Below are 24,505 nucleotides of genomic sequence, written 5' to 3'. Positions count from 1 at the left end.
AACTAAGCCTAATTAGAATTAATGCCTAAGAGTTACCTCCTCAAAACTTCCTTATTACTCAATTGTGGCCTCTCTCTAGGTCAAACTCTGCAAAAAAAAACTACCTTCCTTCCAATATGGGACGTGACTCCCAGGGATGAGACTCCCTGCCACCAAGGGATTATTACCAAGTGTTAATCAGTAATTCATTTGGAAAAAGACCTTGATCAAAGGGGGAAATATCAAATAAAAATAGAGTTTTATGGCTAAGATATTTCAAAGTGAGTCAGGAAGTGATTCCAGAGGTTAGTTACACTTATGCCAGTCTTAGGCAGATTTTGCAAATGTCCACAGTAAACAAAGCCGAAAACAAAAGTGCTCCCAAGGGCTCTAGGGACCTCCAGACACCATAGGCAAGCCACACAGCCACACGAAATCAACACCCCTCAGCAGGCCCTATCTGAGAATATATGAAAATCTATTTCTCCAATATAACACAGTTATACTCATTTATAATCCCCCCAGCCATGATTCTTCTACTCCTTTTATTTGAACCTATAACTTTAAATGCACCCCCACGTGACACGGCATTCCATGCACGTATCAGCACTACGCGTGGGCCAGCTCCACACGGGTCAAGGAGGCCCGGGGTTTGAACCGCAGACCTCCCATGTGGTAGACCGATGCCCTAACCACTGGGCCAAGTCTGCTTCCCTGGAGGTTTCTTTAAAGAGCAATGGATAAACATGGACAAGACCAGAAAGTATCTACTTTGCTAACTTCCTTACAGGATACAGTTAGTTGATAATATGTAAAATAAACTCATTCTTTTATTGTCAATTAAAGAATACCCAAAATTCTGCACTAAAACACTGCCTTAAGAAGCACCTTCAGATAGTATTTGCAAAATGAAGGAAGGTAATCCACAGGGTGGGAAACTTTTCCAGGTTGTGACATCCCCATTTTCAGATGCCAAAACTAGGAGTCTACCTAACCTGTCACACAGCTAATGTTTGAAAGAAGGTAAAAAACAACACAAGTCAAGCAGATTCTTTTTACTAATCTGGGGATTCCCACCTTACCCTCAGGTGCAGAAACTTAAGCCTTGGGGAAAAGGGAAAAAGTATTATTTACTGTGCAATAATCAGTTTTAAAGGACTCCTTAAATAAACCACTAGCCCTGGAAACATGAGAGTGGACAAAAAATAACCTCAGGCCTGTTAACTCTTAGCAAGAATTTGACAGCCTACTCATATCTACTAATAGTGGGTGAAGAAGGGTTGGCAGATGAGTGCTGGCAGGTGGAGAGAGGAGATATTACCGCTGGCAAAAGCAAAGCTGAGCCTTCAAGGCAACCCTGGGCTCACTCACAGAATCCTCTGCTGCTTCTGTACCTGGTGTCCATCAACTCTCCAAAGAGAAGGTAGAACACAGCTCTCTGAGAAACAATACACCAACTACCTGGAGTATTTTGCATCATCTCAAATGTTCTTCTCTGTAAGTACCACCCATTCTTGCTCTCTCACCAGTTGCTCTAACACAACTGCTAACCCTTGACCACATGACCTATGGGTCAAACGTCCCCACCTACTGCTTCTGTTTCTTATGTGATGGGGATGGTGTCTGTGTAAGCTAATAAGGTGACTTTCTGGTCTATCCACAAGCCTCCTGGCTATTGAGGAACTGCAAGTCAGCTCCCTGAACCGGATCATCTCAAAATCAACTGAGGCAACGATCTTCGGGTCCCTCCTGATCGTGGACCAGGAACCTCCTCAGCGTGCTGCACACTTTCAGGTCTGGCCTGAACGTCTGGTCTCTTCCTCTGACAGCCTTGCAGGACAACGATTAGTAAAATTTTCTGTTTTCCGCCTTTCCTCTCACTAAGTGTATCCTCACCTGGAGGCATCCAAAGGGTCTAGTAAGGGAGAATTCATTTTCTGGGTATGCATAGCCAGGTATATCGCCAGCAGAACAGCAACAGCCCTCAGAGGGAAGGTGGTTCTTTGTACCCACAGTGTCTCTAACACAAATATTACATGAATGTGACATTAATATGCAAGGAATTTTAGAATTTATCTAATGAAACCTTGACAAATTAAAAAACAACCTAATTTACTAAATATACTTTTATGAAATTAGAAACAAAAAAGCTCTTAAAAGATAGCATAGAATCAGAAACAATTTGATTTCTTAGCACTAAAGAAGTTATAGTAGATTCATATATGTAGATTCACATTATGTAGGCATTAAATATAATGACTTTAAAATGACACAATAACACAGGAAAATGTTTATAGGTAACTATACAAGAAAACTTAAAAGAAAAATCAGAAGGAAATGTACAAAAAAATTAATCTACCTGTCCCAACAGAGATTTCTGTCAAAGACATAGAAGCTTTACTTTTAAATTGATGTTGAATAAAACTAGGATTAATAGCTAATATGGTCAATGACCAAAGCAAAAGTTCTAATTATCTTGAGGCTGGAAATTGAGCCTGAAATCAATGGGAAAAATGCAAAACTCTGCACTTAGGTTGAAAACAATCAATCACAGACATTCTGAATGGAAGAAACTGTGGAATGTGAAAATGGGAAAAAAAAAACCAAAAAACTGGAAGGCATAGTGAATTATCAGCTCAATTCGAGCTAGTACCCAGGGCTGCTGCTTAAAAGGCTAATTGAATCAGAGGTGGGATTTGTGAAAGAATATTCTATTCTTTGCACTGGGTGGACAGAAAAGCTAGCAACCAGTATGACAAGGAATTGGAAATTATGTCCCTAAGGACAATCGGAAGACACCATCGAGTTTAAGGTGGACAGGACTGCATGATTGTTGCCTTGAAATACTCCAGAGTTTTCACAGGCAAGTTGGTGTATGTTTCTCCAGAAAGCAACACACAAGCTTTTGGTTAAAGAAAGAGAGGCAAGTGGGAGGCCAAAATGGAAGGATTTCCACCGAATCCAGAGTCCAACAACAGCTGGGCCGCTGGGGAACCAGCACTCCCTCTGCCTTGAGATCCTGGGGAATGTGGCTGACAGATGTCAGGAGCATCTTGAACATGCCTCTTGGCATTTCTTCAAGGCTAGGATTTTATTTCATATTTCACAACTCAAAAAGCACTTCAGATCTCACCCATGTGTGGGTCATCTGAATGGATCAACAAACCAGTGGGTGCCAGTGGCTCCAAGTCCAAAGAACTCACCGACTCTCCTTGTCCATCGGCCAGCATCTCCTGGAATGTGGGGAGCGCCCGGCTTCTACTCGGCCCTCACTAGGGCCACTTCTTTCATCTCAAATCCAGTGCCCTCAACATTTTCCTGCCAATGGACACCTCTCCAGTTTCTCTACTCCTGTCAGAGTGATGCCATAGTGCTAGCTGCCCAGGTTCAAAACTGTGACCCTACTTTGATTCTTGCTTTTATTTTTCTATATCCAGAAACCCAGTCCTAGGAAGCTATTCCTAAAAATGTCTCCATATTTCCATTATGCTCTGTGTCTGCAGCAGCTCTTAACCAGGCCTCATCACCTACAGCTGTGACACTGCTGGACCCACCCCCACCCCACCCCCTTTTCCCCCATCCCCATCAGTCTTATCCCTGCCTCCACTCGAAGCTCTGTACTATATGCTACTTTTCATCATCTTATGGTCCTCATGAGAAACTTCTAGCAGTGGTTCCCCAATACGAGTGTTTGAAGGATAGGTGGGCTCTGCTGTGTGTGTGCGTGTGTGTGTGTTCATGTGTATGTGTCTCTTAGGGGACAAGGGTGTGACCAGGGCTCCACCCTGGCTTGGGGTGGCAGGGGCGAGGGTGGGAGTAGAAAAGTATGTCTAGTACCTTCATACAAGTGCAAAGGAAACCTAGAGATCTGTGATCAGTATCCGAGGGGCCAGCAGAAAAATAGAGGGGCTAGCAGATGTCAACACTAAGCTGGAGGGGGCAGGTTTGGCGACAGTGTCAGGAGGCGTCCTTGCAGAGCTGGGGGAGGTGGGGCCTCCCCCATGAGCTGGAAGGGGATGCACACAGATAGAGGCACAGGCTTTCTGCCTTATGGTGGCAAAATGCCGTACTGTACAAGCTGCAACTCCTTACCTCAATTAACTAGACTTCCAAATGTATGAAAACTGTAACTACATTTATAAGCGACAAAACCCACACCCTGTGATAAGTCATAGGACAGGAATCTGCCTCTTACCTCTGACTGGGGTGGTTAAAGTTGTGTTCTTATAAATAGAATGAAACTCTTTATTGAAAACACTTTTTTCTTTCTTTTAAAAAGCAATTATTTGGCTGCAAATGCATCCCTTTCTCCTCTGGCTATGAGTCTCAAATATCTGCAAATATGCATTGCATAATGACCTGCTCTGGCAGGCTGCAAAATCACATCTTTTTGCCTTTCATGGAAAGAAAATGAAGAATTAGGAAAATGAAATGACAAGATTACACTAATCCAGGATTTCACTATCAACTCTGAGCCTGCATAAGGCAAAAACAATAGGATCTCAAGGTAAACCTTTGAGGTAAATGAAATCTGACCCTTTGGCAAAAAGAAAATCCTAGGATCCCTGGGTTTCTTGAGTTATTAATTTAATTTGCACAGGGAAAGCCTACCGTGGCCATGTCACCCAGGCTAAGTGTCTAAGGAAGGGACCACGTCTTCAGTTTCCAAACCTAAGGTTCTAGCTTGGTACATCCATTCTTCTTCTGGATCGCTCACTGACAAATCCTGGGGGTGGCAAAGAGTGACAGGAAAATACCATTTCGGTTTTGTAAATATGAAGAGATCTCATTAAAACTCCCCTGAAAATAAACATTGTGGCGGCAGCTGCTGTTGACCCTCAGCCGCTCTCCTGGAGGAACCGAGCCCATGCTGCAGAGGCCTGACATCACAGTAAGGGGGCATCGCTGCCAGGTCACCCACGTTCTCCTTTCTAGCGAGGCTGCAAACTCCGAAGCATAGGGCTGACTCTTGGGTCTATTTCCTGGCCCTCAATGGTGACCAGCACAGTGCTGAACACAGAGCCAAGGGCTGTTCTGGGGCTTCCTTCGAGAAACTAAAAAGTGGAGGAAGAAGTCAGCTGGTGCCACACAAGTGGGGAGGAGGCAACACATACCCCCAAACAGGCCCTGAGGAGAGAGGATGAGTGTTTTGGCACAACTGTAACAGCAGAACAAGCATTTGCTGTATGTGCTACCCTGGGAGAAAGGCTGGCAAACTATACAGTCTTAGAACTAATTTTTGAGGCTTTTTATTTTAAGGGGTCTCCATGTTGTTTAGAAAGGCAATAAGGATTTTCCTGTGGGTTCCTTTTCGGTTGTTTGTTTTCCTTAAAGCTGGTTCCAGAGAAATATTGCCATGGTGCTGTCACAACATGAAGGCACTCCTTCCTTCCATCTCCTGGGCAGACGCATCTCTGTATTTCCTATTTTCTCTTTCTCTTCTGCCCCTGTGCTCTCTCCCTCCTCTCTTCTTTGTGCTTTTCCTCTTCGTACCTTTTCTTCCTTCTCACATGGGTTCTCTTCCCTCCTTCACCCCAAATTCTGCCCTCACTCCCCTCCCTTCCGATGCAGGAGCTAAAATGATGTCACATTTTCTTCATAAGCAAGCTAGCTTTCATTGCATTTTAGAAATGGGGCTAGATGGGGGGTTTATCATGACCATAAAGAAGCTATCATGATTTTTAATTCATCCAAAAATCAGTTGTTATTGCAAAATTTCCTCCCACCCTAGTTTTGGGCCCTATCCAGGGAGCCTTGGGGAAGGAGTGGCTTCCAAAGAGGGAAGGCTCCCAGAATCAGGACGCCAGGCCCCAGAAGGACAAAGAGAAACAGGATATGAGAGAGAAACCTCCCCGCAGCCCGGCTAACTCAGCGGGTTGGCCCAGCGTTCCACTTGACTTCCAAGGTCACCTACAGCAGTATGAAAAGAGATGTTTCCATTTTCCATAGAAAAAGCCAAAGAAGAAGGAAAAAAGCTTCCTTCTCTTGAGGGAAACTTTAGTGTTGTGTCTGTTATGAAATGGGGGGAAGTGTATCATCAATAATACCAGGGAAAGGAAAATCGAGAGGAAGATGTAAGGGTATGCAAGGAACTGGGACCCAGTGGGTATCTCCTACCAGAACCCGTCCACAGAGCTAACGGCCTCACCCACACGAGGGCACAATCACCAGGGCTCTGGGAAATCTGGAAAGGAAGTTCCAGTCTAAAACTCTAGCTGCTCTCATCACAGGGTCAAAGCAGAGCTGAGTGCCCCTGAGTACAGTGGAGTGCAGTGACCTGGGAAGCAGGTGATAGGAGAGGCCAGACTGAGGGATGGGACACAGCAGGCCCATAATGCTGGTGCACACCAGCCTTGACTGGCCTCCCAGGTGGAGGTGGGCAGTGAATGCAAGGATGAGTGACAGTCTGGGCTGACCGCATGCTCTGCAGGGACCCCTGCATCCAGGCCCACAAGGCCAATCTTCACCCAGCTGACCCTGCCGACCACCACTCATGGTGACCCCTCCCCCCAGAGCGGGCCTTACTCCAATCTTGGTGCATTTGCACCTGCTCAGGACAGGATCACTTCTTACTCCATCGTCCAAATGCCCCTCAAGCCAGGTCCCTGACAGGCCCACGTGAGACCCACAGAGGACCATGCCAGAGCCTGGGCAGCTTCCGGCACCCCTTAAGTGACGGAGTGGATTGGCCTCCATGGGGACCTCACAGTTGTGAGGCTGGGTTGAAGCATGACCAAGCCAACTGGTGCAAGGTCTAGGGGACAGCAAGATAGACACTCATAACCAAGCACTAGTTTCCTCAGATAGAAAACAGCGCTAATGTTATTTATCTTACAGTTGTCTCAGGAGGGTTAAATGAGACAATGCTCGTACAACACCTAGTACAGTGCCTGGTGCCTGGTACATCTTTTTTTTAAATGTTGGTTACTATTATTTTAGAGTTGAAAGCATTTTCAAATTCTTACATCTATACATAGGAAAACACATATACATATGCATAGCATATAAATACATGCTTAAGTAACCAAATATGGACACGAAATATGTGAGGTAGGATTAATACTGTATCTTTGCCATAAAACTTTAATTGAACATTAAAAACCAAATATGACAAAGGCATTTGATTAAAGCTTGGAAGAAGAAAAAATAGCAATGCATTAAGAATTTACTGTTTGCAATTTGTGTGTTAAAATCTATACAGAAACAGTGCTCCGCTGCACATGACAGGACTTGAACAAAGCTAAACAGGATTCCTTTCTGCAAAAGTGTCTCAGAAAGGGTAACAAAAAGGAGGCGTGTGATGTGCAAACTGAATAAAATATTCAACCATAACTTTCTCTTACCTTTGACCCAATGAGCGTGTACAGCCACTGAATGGTTTCATTGTGGTTGATTACTCCATTCATCCCATCCACGTACAACATAATCTGGCCCAACGCTACAGAAAAGAAAAGTAAACAAGAAGACACTGTGGTTTTACACCTAAATATAATCTTCCATGATCACAACATCAATTGAGATTTTTATACTTTAGGCACGCAGAGTGTTTAATGACCAAATCTGAAGATAGAAAAGTATGGACCACACCAAAAGAAACAAGGACTCTTCCTAGTGTCTCTAAAGCCACAATGAAGACACCAAACTAGTGATTGTTATTTCTTTGTCCGATGCACAGAAACATGTGTTTATGTTTCTATCTCAGGGCGGGGGGTGGGGGGGAGACCTATAAAATGATGTTTGAGTTGTGGCCTCTTGCTGAGCCAGGAGAGCAAATGAAATACCCAAAAGTAACTTGTCTAGTGCCCCAGCTAGTAGTTAGGAAGGTCTCAGATACTGTGGCCCATCCCGAGAAAATATAATTTTATTCTGTTAAATAAGGGATAAATACATACTTAAATTTTTTACTAATTCCTTTCAAAGATTTTCAGATTAAGAAATGTCAGCAATTACATACACACAATCATTTGTCCAACACCAAGTACTGAACTCCTAGTTTAGGAAAATATAATCATCACATATTATAATTATTCTCCAAAAAGAAATTACAAGATATTTTATTATTTTTCACAAATACTAACTCCGTTTTTCAGCTTCCTGGCCAAAGTAAATCAGACTCGAGATAATGAACCAGCAGTAGTTATATACCCTAAATAAGTAGGTTTCCTTAAACCATGTCTTACCTCCTAAATAGCATTTTACCCACAATTAACTGGCACGGCACTGAAATTTTTTTAGGCAACATTTTCTTTCTGGTTACTGTAAGGCATCTCATTTTAGAAAAGTAGAAAATATGGAAGAGTATTTTTATATGAAAATAATTCATAGTCCCATTATTGAAGGATAATAACTCCTAACATATTTATATCTTTTCTTAAATGCTTTTATGCATTATACACAATACCGTTTATATGTAGGCTGTAGGAAACAGTGAATATGAAATGGTATTAACTCTAAAGAGCAAAACACAACAAAATGAGGATATACTAATTATAAGTATACAAATGTGTGATGCTAGAAAACCAATTATTATCTAAGCCAAAGAGAAATCAAATAACAAAACCACATAATAATTCTGGGAAAGATTATGTTCCTAAGTATGTAAAAACTCCAAATAAATAAATTGGACATATCTTTGACATGATAAACAGTATATTTTTGGAAATAACGTACATATCCTATTTAATGGTGAAACATTGGAGTTATTCCTATCAAAACTAGGAAAAACAAATTAACAAATGATATCCACTAATTACATGAGTATTTAACATTGCTATTGAACATGGGGCAAATTTAATAAGACATGAAAATAACAAGAGGTACAATGGTTGGACATGAATATATAAATAGTCTCACTATTTGTAATATTATAGATCCAATTTAAAAATTCACCTATAGAATTTATAATGAAGAGAGATGACAATTATAATCACAATTATTTCTCATCTTAGTGAGAAATGTGTATGAATCATACAAAAACAAAGTTTGATAGAAAATATATTAAAGAAATGGACATTAGACAGAAAATACAATAAAGGATTAAACTATTGCATACATAGTTCAAACAAATTGATACAATACTAAATGTTAATAGAAAAATAGTCAAAAGCGTTCCATAAGAGAAAAAATAAGCTTATTTACAATATGCAAAATTGTTCATTCTCACTAATAATAAAAATGAAATTAGAACAAGGATGAGGTAGAATTTTCACTTAAATTGGAAGAGGCATTTTAAGAAGAAATGATAAAGTATCAAATACTAGAGGGGTTAAACAAGTAACTTCACACATAATTAGAATCAGCACAAACTGGTACGAATCCTTAATAAAACTGTTTAGTGCTATAATTGTTTTAAAAAATGGTTACTATGTAGTGCCTCCTTCACCGGAAGAGGGACTTCACAGGTGTCATTACACCCACAACACCCCTAGGTGGTGGGTCTTACTACCCGCATCGACAGAGGAGGAACCTCAAACATTTTTCATGCTTCTAAAACTCAGAGTACACAGTACTGTGGCAAAGCTATGTGTTAATCTGTAAAATGTTTCTGATAAAGTAATTTAAAAGCAAGTGTAAAATTATGAACATTATATAATTTAATAAGATACAAATCTTCATGCATAGAAGGAAAGGAAACCCTCTAAAATATTAAACACTATGAGTGTTTTATATGTTTAAAATATTAAACATGATATCCTTTTATCTATTTCCCAGCTTTTTAATTATGAGCATCTATTTCTCCTGTAATGGAAAAATAAACATATAAAAAGGAAAAGCAAGACTGTAAACTAAAGTATTAGGTGCTCTTCTTTGTTTTTTGAATTTTTCACTGACCCACCCATCAGTGAGCATCTCGAGGGGGGGCAGCTCACCCCTCCCTCCAGAAAGATGCAGCCCCCACCTCATGGAAGAGCACATTCTGTCCCACTTCCCCCCTTTCCATCTTCTCCGTCCCAAAGCAAACTTGCAAATCTCCAGGCAGGGGAGCTTGCCTCAGAGTACTTCCCACCTATCCTAAGTTCCGCTGTTGAAGAAGCCAATCTGGAGGCACATGTTAGCATCTTCCCCTAAACCAGCCTATTGGCACATGGGTGAAATGGTGCAGACCCTTCAGCCTTCTGGAAGGTACAGCCCATGGGGAAGACTCACCTTCCAAGACTGAGAAGCTAGGAGTGAAGGTTTCTGTCCTAACTTCTCTGGGCATAGGAAGCAGGCAACTGCTACAAAAGGTGAAAAAGGCAAAAGATTTTAAAATTCTATGAATTTCTATAAGGCTTCTCTCTATAATCTGTTTTCCTGCAAGATTCTATTAACTGATCACATTGAAGGAGGTTAGTCACCAGAAAGTTAATGTCTGGTAGAATCTAAGTTTCTGATCACACTGATTTGTCATAATTTTGGGTAATCAAAAGCTTTCTCAGTAGATCTCACTTGTATCCTAGCCCTAATGCTAATGCAATCCTCCCTGTGAAACCCACTCTACACACAAGATGGCGCCAAATAGATTCAAGTGGGTTAATCTTGGCGCTCTGATTAAACAGCAAAAAACACGAACATATATGTGGGCCAGTGAAAAAACCACACACGGGTGTGAAAGCACAAGTCTGAATCCAGGAGTCAAAAATCAGTGATTCACATTTTTGAGAAGGGTAAGGCAGATGAGACTGTCAGAACAGAGGGGAAGAAACAGCCCAAGACTAAAAGGAGATTGCCCAGAGGTCGCTCCTGTTCTCCCACTCACTGACCTTACTCTAAGCACATCTATTGATTTTTCTGTGTCTCAGTTTCCACATCTCAAACATGGAGGAGATAATACCGTTGTACCTATTTTGCAGGGGTGTTGTAGGGATTGAATTAGACCTGTGCCCAACTAACAGTAAGTGCTCAATAGCAGTTAGGAACTACCTCACTGAGTCAACCACCAATGATCTACCTAACAGAAGCACATCTTGAATGTATCCCAAATACACAAAGTGGGGAGTAAGCCCTATGTGACCAACCTTATGTGGCTGTTAGGTATAAGAGGGAATGAAAGAACTCCTTGTCTAAACTGAGGTCACAAAGGTTTTCTCCTATCCTTTCTTCTAAATTTTTTTTTAATTCTCACCTTTATATTTAGATAAATGACCCATTTTGAGATAAATTGTGTGTAAGGTATGATGTTTAAATTGAAATTCTTTTTTCCCCACATGGATGTCAAATTACTCTAAAACCATTTGTTGTAAAGACTTGCTCTATTTCATGGCCCTTGCACCTTTGCCAAAAACCAAAGGCTCTATTTGTATGGGCCTCTTCCTGGATACTCTATTCTGGTCCAATTGATCTTTCTATCCATTTGCTAATACCATACTGTCTTGACTAGTTTAGATTTATAGTAAGTCTTAAAATTAGGTAATGTGATTTCTTCTAGTTCTTTTGTTTTTTTATTTAAATTTTAGGAGCAGCTTGTCTAAACTTAAAAACTCTTTCTGAAAGTTTTATGGGAATGGCATTAGATCATCTATTGTTCAATTTTGGGAGAATTGATATCTTTACTAAGCTAAATCTTCTAATCTGTGCAACATTATGTCTCTCTATTTAAGTTGTCTTTTTTTTTTTTAAGAGAAGTTGTGAGTTTACAAAACAATCATGCATAAAATACAGGATATGCAAGCACTACCCCACCATCAACACCTTGCATTGTTATGGATCATTTGTTAATATTGATGATAGCACTATTTTCATAATTGTACTTTTTTTAACAGTAGTTACATTTGCTATAATTGATGGAAGATTATTAAAATACTTCTATGATTCATTATTTACTATTTAGGTCTTCTTTTGTTTTACTCAGTGTTTCTAGTTTAACATACAGAGCCTGTACATGTTTTAAGTTTATAAGAATTTTAGTTTTTTGAAGCTCTAGTAAATGGTATTTTTAAAAATTCTGTTCCTTTTTTTACTACAAGTATATAAAAATAAAACTGATTTTTCTTCTTGCACATTTATTTATTAAGCAGTCTTATTGAGATATATTCACATACCATACGATTTAGCCCAAGTATATAATCAATGACTTTTAGTATAATCACAAAAAATTTCAGGAAAAAAAATTATTTCTGTGTTGACCTTTATCCTGCAATGTTGTTAAACTTATTAATTCTGGGAGACTTTTCTTTTTTAACAGATTACCAGAGATTTTCTATACATACAATAATGTTGACTGTGAAAGACAATTTTATTTTTTCTTTCCCAAGCTGTATGCTCTTTTACCCCTCTTGCCTTAATGCACTGGTTAAGATTTTCAGTACAATGATGAGTAAGAGTGGTAAGAGTGGACATCCTTGCCTTGTTCCCAATATTGGGGGAAGGCACTTACTCTCTTGCCATTAATCATGGTGTTAGCTGCAGACTTTTGTAAATGGCTTTTATCAAGGTGAGGAAATCCCCTCAATTTCTAGTTTGATGTGAGTTTTTTTGATCATGAATGGATGTTGAATTTTGTCAAATGCTTTTTCTATATCAATTGATATAATCGTGGGTTTTCTTCTTTAGACTGTTAATATGATGGATGAAATTGATTGAATTTCAAATACTGAACCAGTTTTACATCCTCTCTTGGCCATAGTGCACATATATTGCTGGATTTCGTATGCTAATATTTTGTTTAGAATTTTTACATCTAAGTTCATGAGGGATATTGGTCTGTGGTATCCAGTCTTCTGGTTTTTGTATCCCAGCAAAGCTGACATAAAATGAATTGGGAGGTGTTCTCTCTTTTCTATTCACTGTAAGAGATTGTGCAAAATTTGCTTTATTTTTTCTTTAAATGTTTGGTAGAATTTGCCAATGAGCATCCAAGCCTAGAGATTCCTTTTTCAGAAGGTTGTTAGCTACAAATTAAAGTGTGTTAATATAGTTAATAATTATAGTAATAGAGCTAATTAGGTTATCTATTTAATCTTGGGTGAGTTTTGGTAGTTTGTGGAATTCGTCCATTTCATCCAAGTATCCTTTTTAGGTGCTAAGAGTTGTTCACAGAATTCTCTTATAACCCCTTAAAGTTTTGGGGTCTGTAGTGATATCTCCTATTTCATTTCTGATGTTGGCAATTAGTATATTTCTCTTTTTTCATCACTCTTATCTATTTTATTTTTCTATTCAAAGAACTAGCTTTTTGTTTTATTGATTTTTCTCTATTGTCCTTCTGCTTTCAATTTCATTAATTTCTACTCTTAATTATTTCTTTCCTTCTACTTGGGTTTTTCTTTTCTTGATTTCTTTTTTTTTTTTTTTTTTTTAAGATTTATTTTTATTTATTTAATTCCCCTCCCCTCCCCCGGTTGTCTGTTTTCTGTGTCTTTTTGCTGCGTCTTGTTTCTTTGTCCGCTTCTGTTGTCGTCAGCGGCACGGGAAGTGTGGGCGGCGCCATTCTTCGGCAGGCTGCTCCCTCCTTCGCGCTGGGCGGCTCTCCTTACGGGCGCACTCCTTGCGCGTGGGGCTCCCCTACGCGAGGGACACCCCTGTGTAGCACGGCACTCCTTGCGCGCATCAGCACTGCGCATGGGCCAGCTCCACACGGGTCAAGGAGGCCCGGGGCTTGAACCGCAGACCTCCCATGTGGTAGACGGACGCCCTAACCACTGGGCCAAAGTCCGTTTCCCTTCTTGATTTCTTAAGGTGAGTGCTTATATTATTGACTGGTCTTTTCTTCTTTTCTAATGTAAGCATGAAATGCTACAAATTTTCCTCCAAAACTTGCTTCAACTGTATCCTACAAATTATGATACATTGTATTTTCATTTAGTTCAAAATTTTTTCTAATTTCCCTTGAGAATTCTTCTTTGACATGTGGATTATTTAGAAGTATGCCATTTAATTTCCAAGCATTTGGAGATACGCCTATTATCCTTCTGTTATTGATTTGTAGTTTAATTCCATTGTGGTCATAAAACATAATTATTTATTTCACGTCTTTTAAATTTGTTATGGTTTATTATATGACCCAGAATACAATCTATATTGGTGAATGTATTATGTGCATTTGAAAAGAATACATATTTTACTGGTTGTTGGATGGAGGGTTCTAAAAATATAATTAGATCAGATGATTGATGGTTCTGTTCCTCTATATCCTTTCTGATTTTCTGTCTCCTACATCTTTTGATTACTGAAAGAGGAGTGTTAAAATCTCCAGATATAACTGAGGGTTTTTCTATTTCTCATTTCAGTTGTTAGTTTTTTGCTTTATGTATTTTGAAGTTCTGTTGTTAGGTATATACACATTTAGGATTGTTAGGTTTTCTGGGTGAACTGAGCCTTTATTATTATTATTATATCTTTTTTTATCCCTCATAATTTTCTTTACTCTGAAGTCAACTTTCTCTAATATTAATATGCCACTTTAGTCTTCTTTTGATTCATGGTTACATGGCATTCTGTATCCTTTTGCTTTTAAACTACCTATAGTAATACTAATGTGAGTTTCCTATAAGCAGCATTTAGTTGGTTTTTGTTTTATTTATCCATTCTGATTATCTTTCATTTGCTATGCTTAGAGCAGTTAAATTACATTCAGTTGCTGATGTGTTTGCATTTAGGTCTATTATTTTTGTTAACTGTTTGTTCTTCATTTTTATTCCCATTTTCCCTTTCCTGCCTTATTTTTTACTATGCTGATTTATTGTTCTGGGTTCTTTTGTATCTCTTTCCACAGTTTTTAAAAAATACAGCTCTAAGGATTACAATATAGAGAGAACTTTTAAAAGTCTACTTAAAATCAATATTTTGCACCTTCAAGTAGAAAACTTCCCACCATGTAATAGTTCACTTACCCTCCCCCTTTGTGCTGTAGTTGTCTTATGTATTATGCTTCTATACTTTCAAAATATCAGACAATATTACAATTTTTCCTTTCAACCAAATGCATATTAAAGAGTTCAAGAAGAGAATATTCTATTGCATTTACCCAGGTATTTGCCTTTCCCCCCTTCATTCTAATGTTTCAGATTTCCCTCTAGCATCATTTCCCTTCCATATGAAGAATTTCCTTTAGCATTTCTTTTAGATCAGGTATGCTAGTGAAGAATTCCCTTAGTTTTCCTTCATCTTGGAAAGTCTTTATAGCATCTCAAGTTTCCTAGATTGGGAAAATAGTTGCTCTAAGTAATTTTTAATACTGGGTTTTATAGTTGCATGCAGTGGAAGAGACAGAATCATGTGTACTTATTCCATCTCACCCAGAACTGGAACTCCTCCCTGCTCTGTTGTTAGAGTGAGAACTCAGCAGGGACATGGCATGACCTGGAGTGAGTAAGACCCATGGCTGGGGGCCACTCAGAATTCTGCCTCAATGGTCTAAGCCCATGGTTTATCATCCTTTCTTTCTCTCTTTCTCCACTTTCCACTCCCCCCACCATCACATTCCTTTCTCCTTTTTCTTTTTCTGTTTTTAAACAGGATACCCTTTACACAAAGGAACTCTTTTAAAAAAGCCTACTGTATACAACAAATAACATCTATTTGCTTTGCTGGAGCAAGACAGGTGAGTTTTGACTGCCCTCCCACCTTAGCACCCGACCAGTCCCTACTCCCCAACCCCACCAATAAAGTGAGTCTAAGGGGCCCTATTAACACTACACAGCACCCAAACACCCAGGCTAGATACTGGAGCTCACTGTACACCTGCATTTTCAAGAACCATTAGTGGGTTATAAAGTCAATTTGATGAGTCCAGACCAGCAATCTGTTGTTTTGTTTCGTTTTTTCTTCTCTCCAGTTCATTGGACTTACCCAGTTCAGCTAACAAGGGGGTGAGGATGGTCAACCACCACACCAAGGAACCAAGAGAGTCTATAACTGCAAGTAGGAGAATCTCATCCATCAGCCATGTGGGAGCTAAGCCCCCTCTCAATTTAGAGGTGGAGTGGACACTGCCATCCCAAGGTCCACAGGATGGAGGAATAAGATATGGATTAGAGTGGACTTATTGGTATTCTACTGAAGAATTATTGTGACTCTAGCAATGGAAGAAATTATATCATTGATGTGGAGACAGTGGCTGTGGGAGTTGCTGGAGACAGGGAGAGGGAAAAAGAAGTGTGATATGGACGCATTTTTGGGACTCTGAGCTGTCCTGAATGATATTGCAGAGACAGACGCAGGACATTATATATCCTGCCATAACCCACTCGAATGGACTGGGAGCAAGTGTAAACTACAATGTAAACTATAATCCATGCTGTGTAGCAGTGCTCTGAAATGTATTCATCAAGTGCAATGAATGTACCACACTAGGGAAAGAAGTTGTTGATGTGGGAAGAGTGGGGGGTGTGGGGAATGGGGTCTATGGGAACCTCTTATATTTTTTAACATTACATTTTGTGTGATCTATGTATCTTTTTTTTTTAATGATTTTAAAAAGGAAATATAAAAGAATAGAAAATATCAGAGCACATTGCATTGATTAAAGTAAGGATTATTTATACTTTTATTCTATTTTAAATAAATATGTACTTATTTCTTTCCTGTAGGTCTCCACACTCCTTCCCTTTCTTCATCTTCCACCTCCAGTGAGCCACCTAACTCCCTCAATTTTCTCTCTGAAATGGGCCTCAAATTCACCTGCTCTTCCCTCTATCACTACTTCAGGGCTGGCCGCCATCATCTTCCCTGGATAACAGCAACAGCTGGTCCTGGCTGGTTTCTCTACCTCAACTTCCACTAAATTTTCCAAAGCATGAAATATGTCAGCTGAAGCTTAAAAGCCTTCTGGCTCCCCACCAGTCTCAGCACAGGCCCGGGGCCCTCACAGTCCCAGCTTTTCCTGCCCAGCCCTCCTGGGCTCCTGGGGTTCAGAACCTCCTGCTAACATCAAGGGCTTTGATTCCAAGCCTTTCAATTCTCAATTCATATGAGCCTCACATTTAAGAGAAGTCCTTACATATAAAATATATATTTATTCTAAAAGCCAGAACTAAACACGATTTTTTAAGAACAAAATTTCTTACACCAATGGAGAAATGCAATAATACAATCCCAAATCAGTTATTTGCTGGCTTGTTCACATCCTTTCCTTCAGTCCAGGATGCCAAAAATGCCACAGAAGTCCTGGCACAATCATTCGGTGTTTCAAAGAGCTTGTAAATATCGCTACCCTGTGTAATCTTTAAACAAAGCCCTTGTCCATTCTTTCTTCCCACTGTACATGAAATTACAGCTCACAGCTCTCCTGTCAATGAACATAGAGAGATTCATGAGCTACAATACCTTTTTAAGGGAGTCGTTTAGTTCAGATTGAAGTATCTTTAAAACATTATAACCAAAGATATATTACAAACTTTACTATCAACCAGTCCTTTTTACATACTGGACAAGGCTTTGGTTTTCAAGCTAAGTAGTCATTGGCATTCTTGAGCCTATAGTTCTACCATGAAACAAAAGTTCCCTCCCTCTGAAGTCTGAGTATTCCAGTCTGCCTTTCTAGGTGGCCTACCCACCTTGATTGGATTTTCTTTTTGCAGAAACACCAAGAAGGAAAGCCTATTCTACAGCCATCCCATTAGAGCAGATAGATCACCACTGAGCAATATAACTGCATATTACTCCTATTTATTTTTACCAAAGGTACAGAAAAAAAAGAGACAAATGATATGAAAAAGAAAAGAAAAAACTACTATTACTGCCTCATATGGGCAATGTTCTGCTATACACAAATAACATGGTCACTGGTTGATTGTGTGTGTGTGTGGGGGGAAGGGGGTGACCTGTGGCTTGTCCACTGGGAGAGATGGTAGATATTGTTGTGGGGTTGGATTCCACCTGTTCTTCCCAGAGGCCTGTGCTAAAGGCCAAGAGTGACACTGCTTTCTTCAACTAGAAGAATGTGGAGGCTCTGACACCTGCAGAGACAGTTTATAAGGCACAGCTATCTTCCAAAGAAGAAGACAAAGACATTATCACTAAAACCCTATCTTCTGGGAAGGACAGATTCATTTTAAAGAAGAGGTTTCAACTTCTTAACCAGCCCACTAAAATGCACTCTCTTAACTCTGAAATGGATCTGCCTGTCCTTAATTTCCATTATTCACCAAAATCACAGTAAATTTTGAAAATAAGTTGATAATTTTGACACTCTGGAACTAAATGGAAGCCTTGGAGTCCACTTCATTGTTATGTTCTTCCACTTAATTGTCTGCCTTAAACAACAAGCCTGGGCCCAGTTTTTCCCAAGGGCAACTGTCAAAGAAATACTCTTTCATCACTGATTACTGCATGAAAATTAAGGAGAATAAGCTGCCAGTTTTGGGCTGGAGACAAGAATTTAATCAGCCCAAAGAGTTCCAACAAGATGTCAAAGTTTTGAGTCCAATGCTGACACTTAGCAGTATTTGCAATGCAAATTTTCAAGAGCATTCTTAGGAAAAGGACCAACCTCTCTCAGTCCCAAAGTGCTCACTTCCCAAAAAAGGCCCTCGAGGTCAGTTTTAAAATAAGTCAGGCCTGTCTTCACACTTGCCAGCTTAATCCCACCTCCCAGGAGAGGGAGGTTCCTCCACCAGGGCCTCCATGGGCTTCTTTCTGATAGATTCATGCAGTAAGCTCTCTGAAGTCTCTTCTCCCATCTATCGCCAAACAAGAAGACAGCTTTGAGGCTGGCCTACTCATTCACCTTCCTACCAGCCGCAAAGTTGAAGTTCAGAGTGAACATTTCATCGGAGGCCCTCTCCAGCTGCTGCCACGGGAACAGTCCCATCACAGCTGGGCTATTGTATCTCTAACTATACCTAGCCCTGCCTCTCACAGTCCTTGCCTCTCCACATTCCCCCATGATAAGAAGAAACCTAAGGAATGTAGAAGAATTTAATAACTAGTCGGTTTTGAGCCTCTAAACATTTTGGCAGACTCCTCATTTCTCCGTGGAAAGAAAAGGAGTAATTTTAATGATCTGTACTATAATGATCCTCCAGGACTTACATCCAGTGAAATGCCAGTGGAAGCACTCAGCCCTCCCAAGGCACCTGTCAGAACCAGGGAGGAAATGAGTGAGAAATAGGAGCAGCAGAGGTTGGGACCCATCCTGCTCACTCTTGTGTGTTTATTCCAAACCTGGCCCTTCCCATAAGGAGCCTGGGGTGGCACCAAGAGCCAGTGACAAGGGCTGGACCCAGGAGGCCTAGGAGGTGATATGCAGGAGGCATCTATGCTCAAATGGTTTGCCTGCTTTCTGGGACACGGGCAACCCACGTGAAGCTTGGGGAAGCAATTAAGCCCATACCCAGTGGGCTAGAGCTCATCAAGACCCAAAATTGGAGAAGGGCAGGGTTGGCGTGTGCCTGAGTGGAAGGTTCATGGAGGAGGGTTACAAGAACCATAGCTTGAAGAATGGGGCATACTAGCCGAGAGAAGACAGCTGAACTAGGGCATGAGAAGAGAAAAATGCACGCGTGGTTCCTGTGAGTTCTGCTTTAGGACAGTGTGGCATCAAGGAAAACTCACAGGATTCAGATGCAAGGAGAACCTGGTTTGCATGGTGCTGCCGCCATTTCCTAGGTCTAAAACTGCAGATTACCCAGCTTCCTGAGCCTCAGTTACACATCTGTAAAAGGGAAGACAAGTCCCACCTGGACCTCATGTTGTTTGTTGAAAGGAGATTATGTATTAGCACGGCATGTGGTGGGTGGTCAGACTTCTTGTTGACGCTGTTATGTGTTAATTAACCTCTCTGGACTTAATTCTCTCAGCTGGGGTAAAGAGGGCTTTAACCTGAAGTCACCCAAGGCCCCCCAGCTGCAAGTCTCTGCAGTTCATTAACATTACTACAAAGCCCCTCGAAGAGATGTAATTTGAAGTGACCAGCACTAGGGGGCGAGCTTCTATTAGGTGTTCATGTCTGCAATTAAAGGCAACCAGATGTGACTCCACAAATCTGCCTTTTTAAAAAATCAGCTTTACTGATACATATTAATAAAACATACAATCTATCCAAAGTATACAATCAATGGTATTTGGTATAATCGCATAGTTGTGCATTCATCAATTCAGTCATTATTATTTTCATTATTCCAGTATTAATAGTAATAACCAAAAAACAAACAAACAACTCTGCCCTTTAATATTCACCTCTCAATGGCTCTAGGCTTCCCCTGCCATACATAGCTGCTATTTTATTTCCATCTCTCTATTTTGTATATCCATATTATTCTTAAGCATTGTTTTCAACTTTATTGATACATATTAATAAAGCATAAATCCATCCAAAGAGTGCAATCAATGATATTTGGTGTAATCACGTTTGTGCATTCATTACCCCAATTACTCCCAGGCACTTTCATTATTCTGATAATATAATAAACAAAAAACAAATAAAACTCATCACTCTCAATCTCTCTATGCCTCACCTGGAGTATATAACTTATTTTTTCTCCTTCTCTCTGGAATAACAAGTCTGACTTTTTTATTCCTAATAAACAACTCAGTATAAATCAGGCCTCTCCAAAAATCAGAAACATATTTTGGAGCATTACTTAAAATAATAAAAGTATTCTACTATACAACTATTGTGACTAGTAATGGAAAAAATTGTAGCATTGATGTGGAGAAAGTGGCCACAGTAGTTGCTGAGGTCAAGGAGGGGGAAGAAGAGATGTGATGTGAGGGCATTTTCGGGACTTGGAGTTGTCGTAAATGATATTGCAGAGTCAGATGCTGGACATTATATATCCTGTCATAACCCATCGAATGTACTGGGGGAGAGTGTAAACTACAATGTAAACTATTATCCATGCAGTGCAGCAGTGCTCCAAAATGTATTCACCAAATGCAATGAATGTGCCACAATGATGAAAGAGGTTGTTGATGTGGGAGGAGTGAGGTGGGGGAGATGTGGGATATATGGGAACTTCTTATATTTTTTAATGTTACATTTTTTGTGATCTATGTATCTTCAAAAAAATAAAATTAAAAAAAATGATGGGGTGGGGAGTGGGGTATATGGGAACCTCATGTTTTTTAATGTAACATTTTGTGTGATCTCTTAACTTTTTAAAAAGAATTTAAAAATTAAATTAAATTTTTAAAAAAGTACATTCTAATATAATGATTCTGTTTCCCTTTATTTAGGATTTCAACACTTATACAATTTTTTTTAAGGTGGTACCAAACCCAGGACCTTGTACATGGGACGCAGGTGCTCAGCCACTGAGCTCCATCCACTCCCCAGTGGGAGTTTATTTTGTTTGTGTGTTTTTTAGGAGGTACCAGAGATTGAACCCAGGACCTCATACATGGGAAGCAGGTACCCAACCAGTTGAGTTACATCCACTCCCAACAGAATTTTAATTGACTAAAACACCCCTCCACCAACTGCTGTGAATCTAAGTCTACACATCAGGGGACTGGCTGCTGGTGCCTGGTGTCCCCTCTGTGGTCCTCTGAAAAGGCGATAATACCTGTGCCTGCCCAGGCTGCCAGCATCCCAGGTACTGACCCACCTGTACTGACCCACCTCAGTACAGGTTTCTCAGTCCGGAAAGCAGAGGAAAATCTCCAAACCACCGTCCTAATCATTGTCCCCCCTCCCCTTGGCCCCACCACCAGCACCTGATCTAATTGGTGGGGGGCTTGGACCTGACATCTGTGGTTTCCAAAGCTCCACAGGTGGTCCTGTGCAGCCAGGGATGAGAATCACAGGTAGATATGAAAGCAAACCAGCACTCTAACGGGGGGCTTAGCTTGGGCGGCTGTCCCAGGCAGGCTCTTCACAGCTGGGCTCAATAGCAGCACCTGCTTCTAACCTAAACCTAACTCAAAGGCAAACGCACGGCAAATGCTAAGGCCCACGCCCTGACACGCTCTGCAGTGGACAGCGAGCAGGGAGGAAGCTGGTGCCCTCAGCCCAGCCTGCTTCCTCCACAAGCTCCGAATAGCTGGAAATGGTTCCCAGGTACTGTTGCATGTTTTGAGAAACACTGTTTCAAACTTCTAACATTTAGACATTTTTAAAACCCTACTTCAGGTAGCACAGTTAACAATGCCTTTAGACACACACAACAGTCCCAGAGAAGACTTCACTGTGGGATTCCACGGGGGCCTAATAGGACTGCAAGGACTTTTTAAAAATGAGGATCCAGTGTAGTTGTCATCTGCCTACCACACAGTATGACAACTTTGTCAAATGTACCTTTATATTATTTTGTGCATTTTATGACTTCACCCATAACAAAATACACATAATAGCCAAGAAATCGGAAACACTCCTACTGTGACCACACTCACGCTCCTGTCAGTCAGCTCTAAATCAATGATGTTCAAAGAAAGTGAAAAATAATGGCAATTCCTTCGAAAGAGAAGAAAGATGATCCAATCTGTGTTGATTGTGAGAGCCCACTCAATTAGCTGCCTTCCAAAACTTGAAAGCAGATACATGGATACATTTTAAAATCATATCAGAAGCACTGCTTGGCTAAAGAACAGCTACGTCAATGTCTCTCACAGCTGGGTGGGTGTTTCCTCGATTGCAGATGGGAGTAAGGTGAGCCCAGCCCCGCAGAACCGAGAAAGGCAACAACGCTGTGTGTCCGCGGTCCCACCACAACCCCTCTGTCTCCTTGGCCAACACACTCGGCATCCATTCGTTCAGTGGAATCTCCTGGCAGCTGTGATCACGTGTTTGGTGGAAATGACTTGTCTTGCCATCCTAGTAGTCATTACCAGCTGTCAATGACTAATACGTTGTTTTCATTTCTATAAATATATTAGCATCTCACATGTCATCAGTTTCTGAAACTGAATAAATACTTTAGACCATGCCATCTCAAGGCAAGAACCAAGAAAACTGGTTCTCAGGAGCAAAAGAAACAAAAGCCTTCGCTATTACAATGGTTTACATTCCTCTACAGCAGCACAGAACAGAGACTTACAGCACTGGGGGAGGGCGGCAACAGGGGACAATTAGGGAAAAAATGTTGTAAAAGGCTTCTCAGGAGGACAATAAAATCAAGGTTGACAAACACTGCTTTAGACCCTGTATCTGAAGATTTTCTTTAAAAAGATTTTTTTTTAAAGGCAGCTGCTCTTCACATACAACCGTGGAAAGATGTTTTGATTCACGACTATTGCACGGCCCTGCTGCAGTCCTCCCAGTAGGCTTTTCCTTTTGTGCAGCTATCTGTGAGGGGTGTCGTTCTCCATGTGGCCCCCCGACTGTTAGGTTTGCTCAAGGCTGACTTTGGCTCACGTAAGCGAGCCGTCACGAGCATGTGCTAAGCACCAGGTGCTCTGCTAGGCCCATCTGGCAGGAATTCCCTCAGCCAAACGGACAGAGCTGATGTGGCCCAGGAGGGGAAATGACAGGGCCCTGCCCCCGCCCCTCACAGCCATGAAGGGAAGAGGAGGGCCGGCCAGGGGAGGGATGGCAAGCCTCGGCTCTGAGGCCAAAAAAACATGGCTCTGAGGCCACCTGGCACTGCCACCTACACAAGCAACTTTGAGCAAGTGGTTTGACCTCCGTGCACCTCACATTCGTCCTCTGTGAAAGCAGAGGCAATGGTTCCCATGGGACTGCAGTGGAAACGATCAAGTGAGAGATGACAATGCGCATTTGGCTTTTGCAAGTACAAGCCATCATTAATGCCTCCCCCAGTGAATTAATAGGGCAGTATAGAAAGTGCGCAGTGCCCTGTCAGAAAGATGCCCCTTCCTCACAGGGTCCCATCAGAAGATGCTGCGTCTCAACACTCTTCGTTCGGGGGTTCCGTGATTATCTTTTCAGGTAAGCCAGGCTTCAAGAGGGCCCTCTAGCTAGTAGATGCAAAACCCAGCCTAAAATAGCTTCTTGCAGGCAGGGGCAGCTGCAGACAGGGTTTCTAAATCCAGCAAGGAATTTAAGCACTATATATCCCTCTTTTTTATGATAATTCACCCAGCCAAGATGAGGTGCCCTTGCTCTGGGCATCCAATCGCACAGTAAAATGGGTCATTTCCTGCAGACCCAGCCTAACAAGCAGATGGAGTCTGCCACATTCAGGGTATGATTTCAGGGCCCCGAGGAGGCGGCCTTCCAAAAGTATGCCTCTCTCTCGCTCGATGAAACTTTTTCAATTGCATACATGCTTTCATTCCATAAAAAAAGGTAAGGTTCAGTGGCAATCCCTGGGAGAGGTCACAGGTCAATATAATTCATGCTAAGGGCATAGATGGTAACAAAGTTTAAGCCTCAGGGCCCCTCGCTGCCACAGGCCCCTTCCAAGACCTCATGTTCTCCTGGCCCGGTGTGTGTTTTTGCACAGTTTGCAAAAGGAAGGTGTTTTAGCCACAATCACTTAAGACTCTGGTCTCTAGCCACACTAATTCCCCTCCAGCCCACATCCTCTGCTGTCAGGTGGCAGAATGGCCAAGGGCATTTGGGGGCTCTGGTTAAGGGAAGCAGAGTTGGGGTTTAGTGGGATCTATTTACATGGTCTAATCTCTTCAGTGTATAGTTCAGTGATTGCTTGTAGTCCCAATGCAGGAACAAATCCCTAGAAGGCTCCTACTGCCCCATGTGGCAACT

At 41.1% G+C, this 24,505-nt stretch overlaps 1 protein-coding gene across 17 annotated transcripts in view; it reads right to left on the bottom strand.

The window, feature by feature from the left end:
- Positions 1 to 24,505, bottom strand: part of FHOD3 (formin homology 2 domain containing 3) — a 537,731-nt gene that overhangs the window by 218,399 nt on the left and 294,827 nt on the right. For all 17 annotated transcript variants that reach the window (XM_058277150.2, XM_058277152.2, XM_058277160.2 and 14 more), the window contains exon 6: positions 7,323 to 7,417. In XM_058277150.2, coding sequence (XP_058133133.1) covers positions 7,323 to 7,417 — 95 coding nt within the window. The remainder of the gene's footprint in view (positions 1 to 7,322; positions 7,418 to 24,505) is intronic.

Source organism: Dasypus novemcinctus, chromosome 16 (assembly GCF_030445035.2).
Source record: "Dasypus novemcinctus isolate mDasNov1 chromosome 16, mDasNov1.1.hap2, whole genome shotgun sequence".
Taxonomy (NCBI): Eukaryota; Metazoa; Chordata; class Mammalia; order Cingulata; family Dasypodidae; genus Dasypus; species Dasypus novemcinctus.
This window is presented reverse-complemented; position numbering and strand designations above follow the sequence as displayed.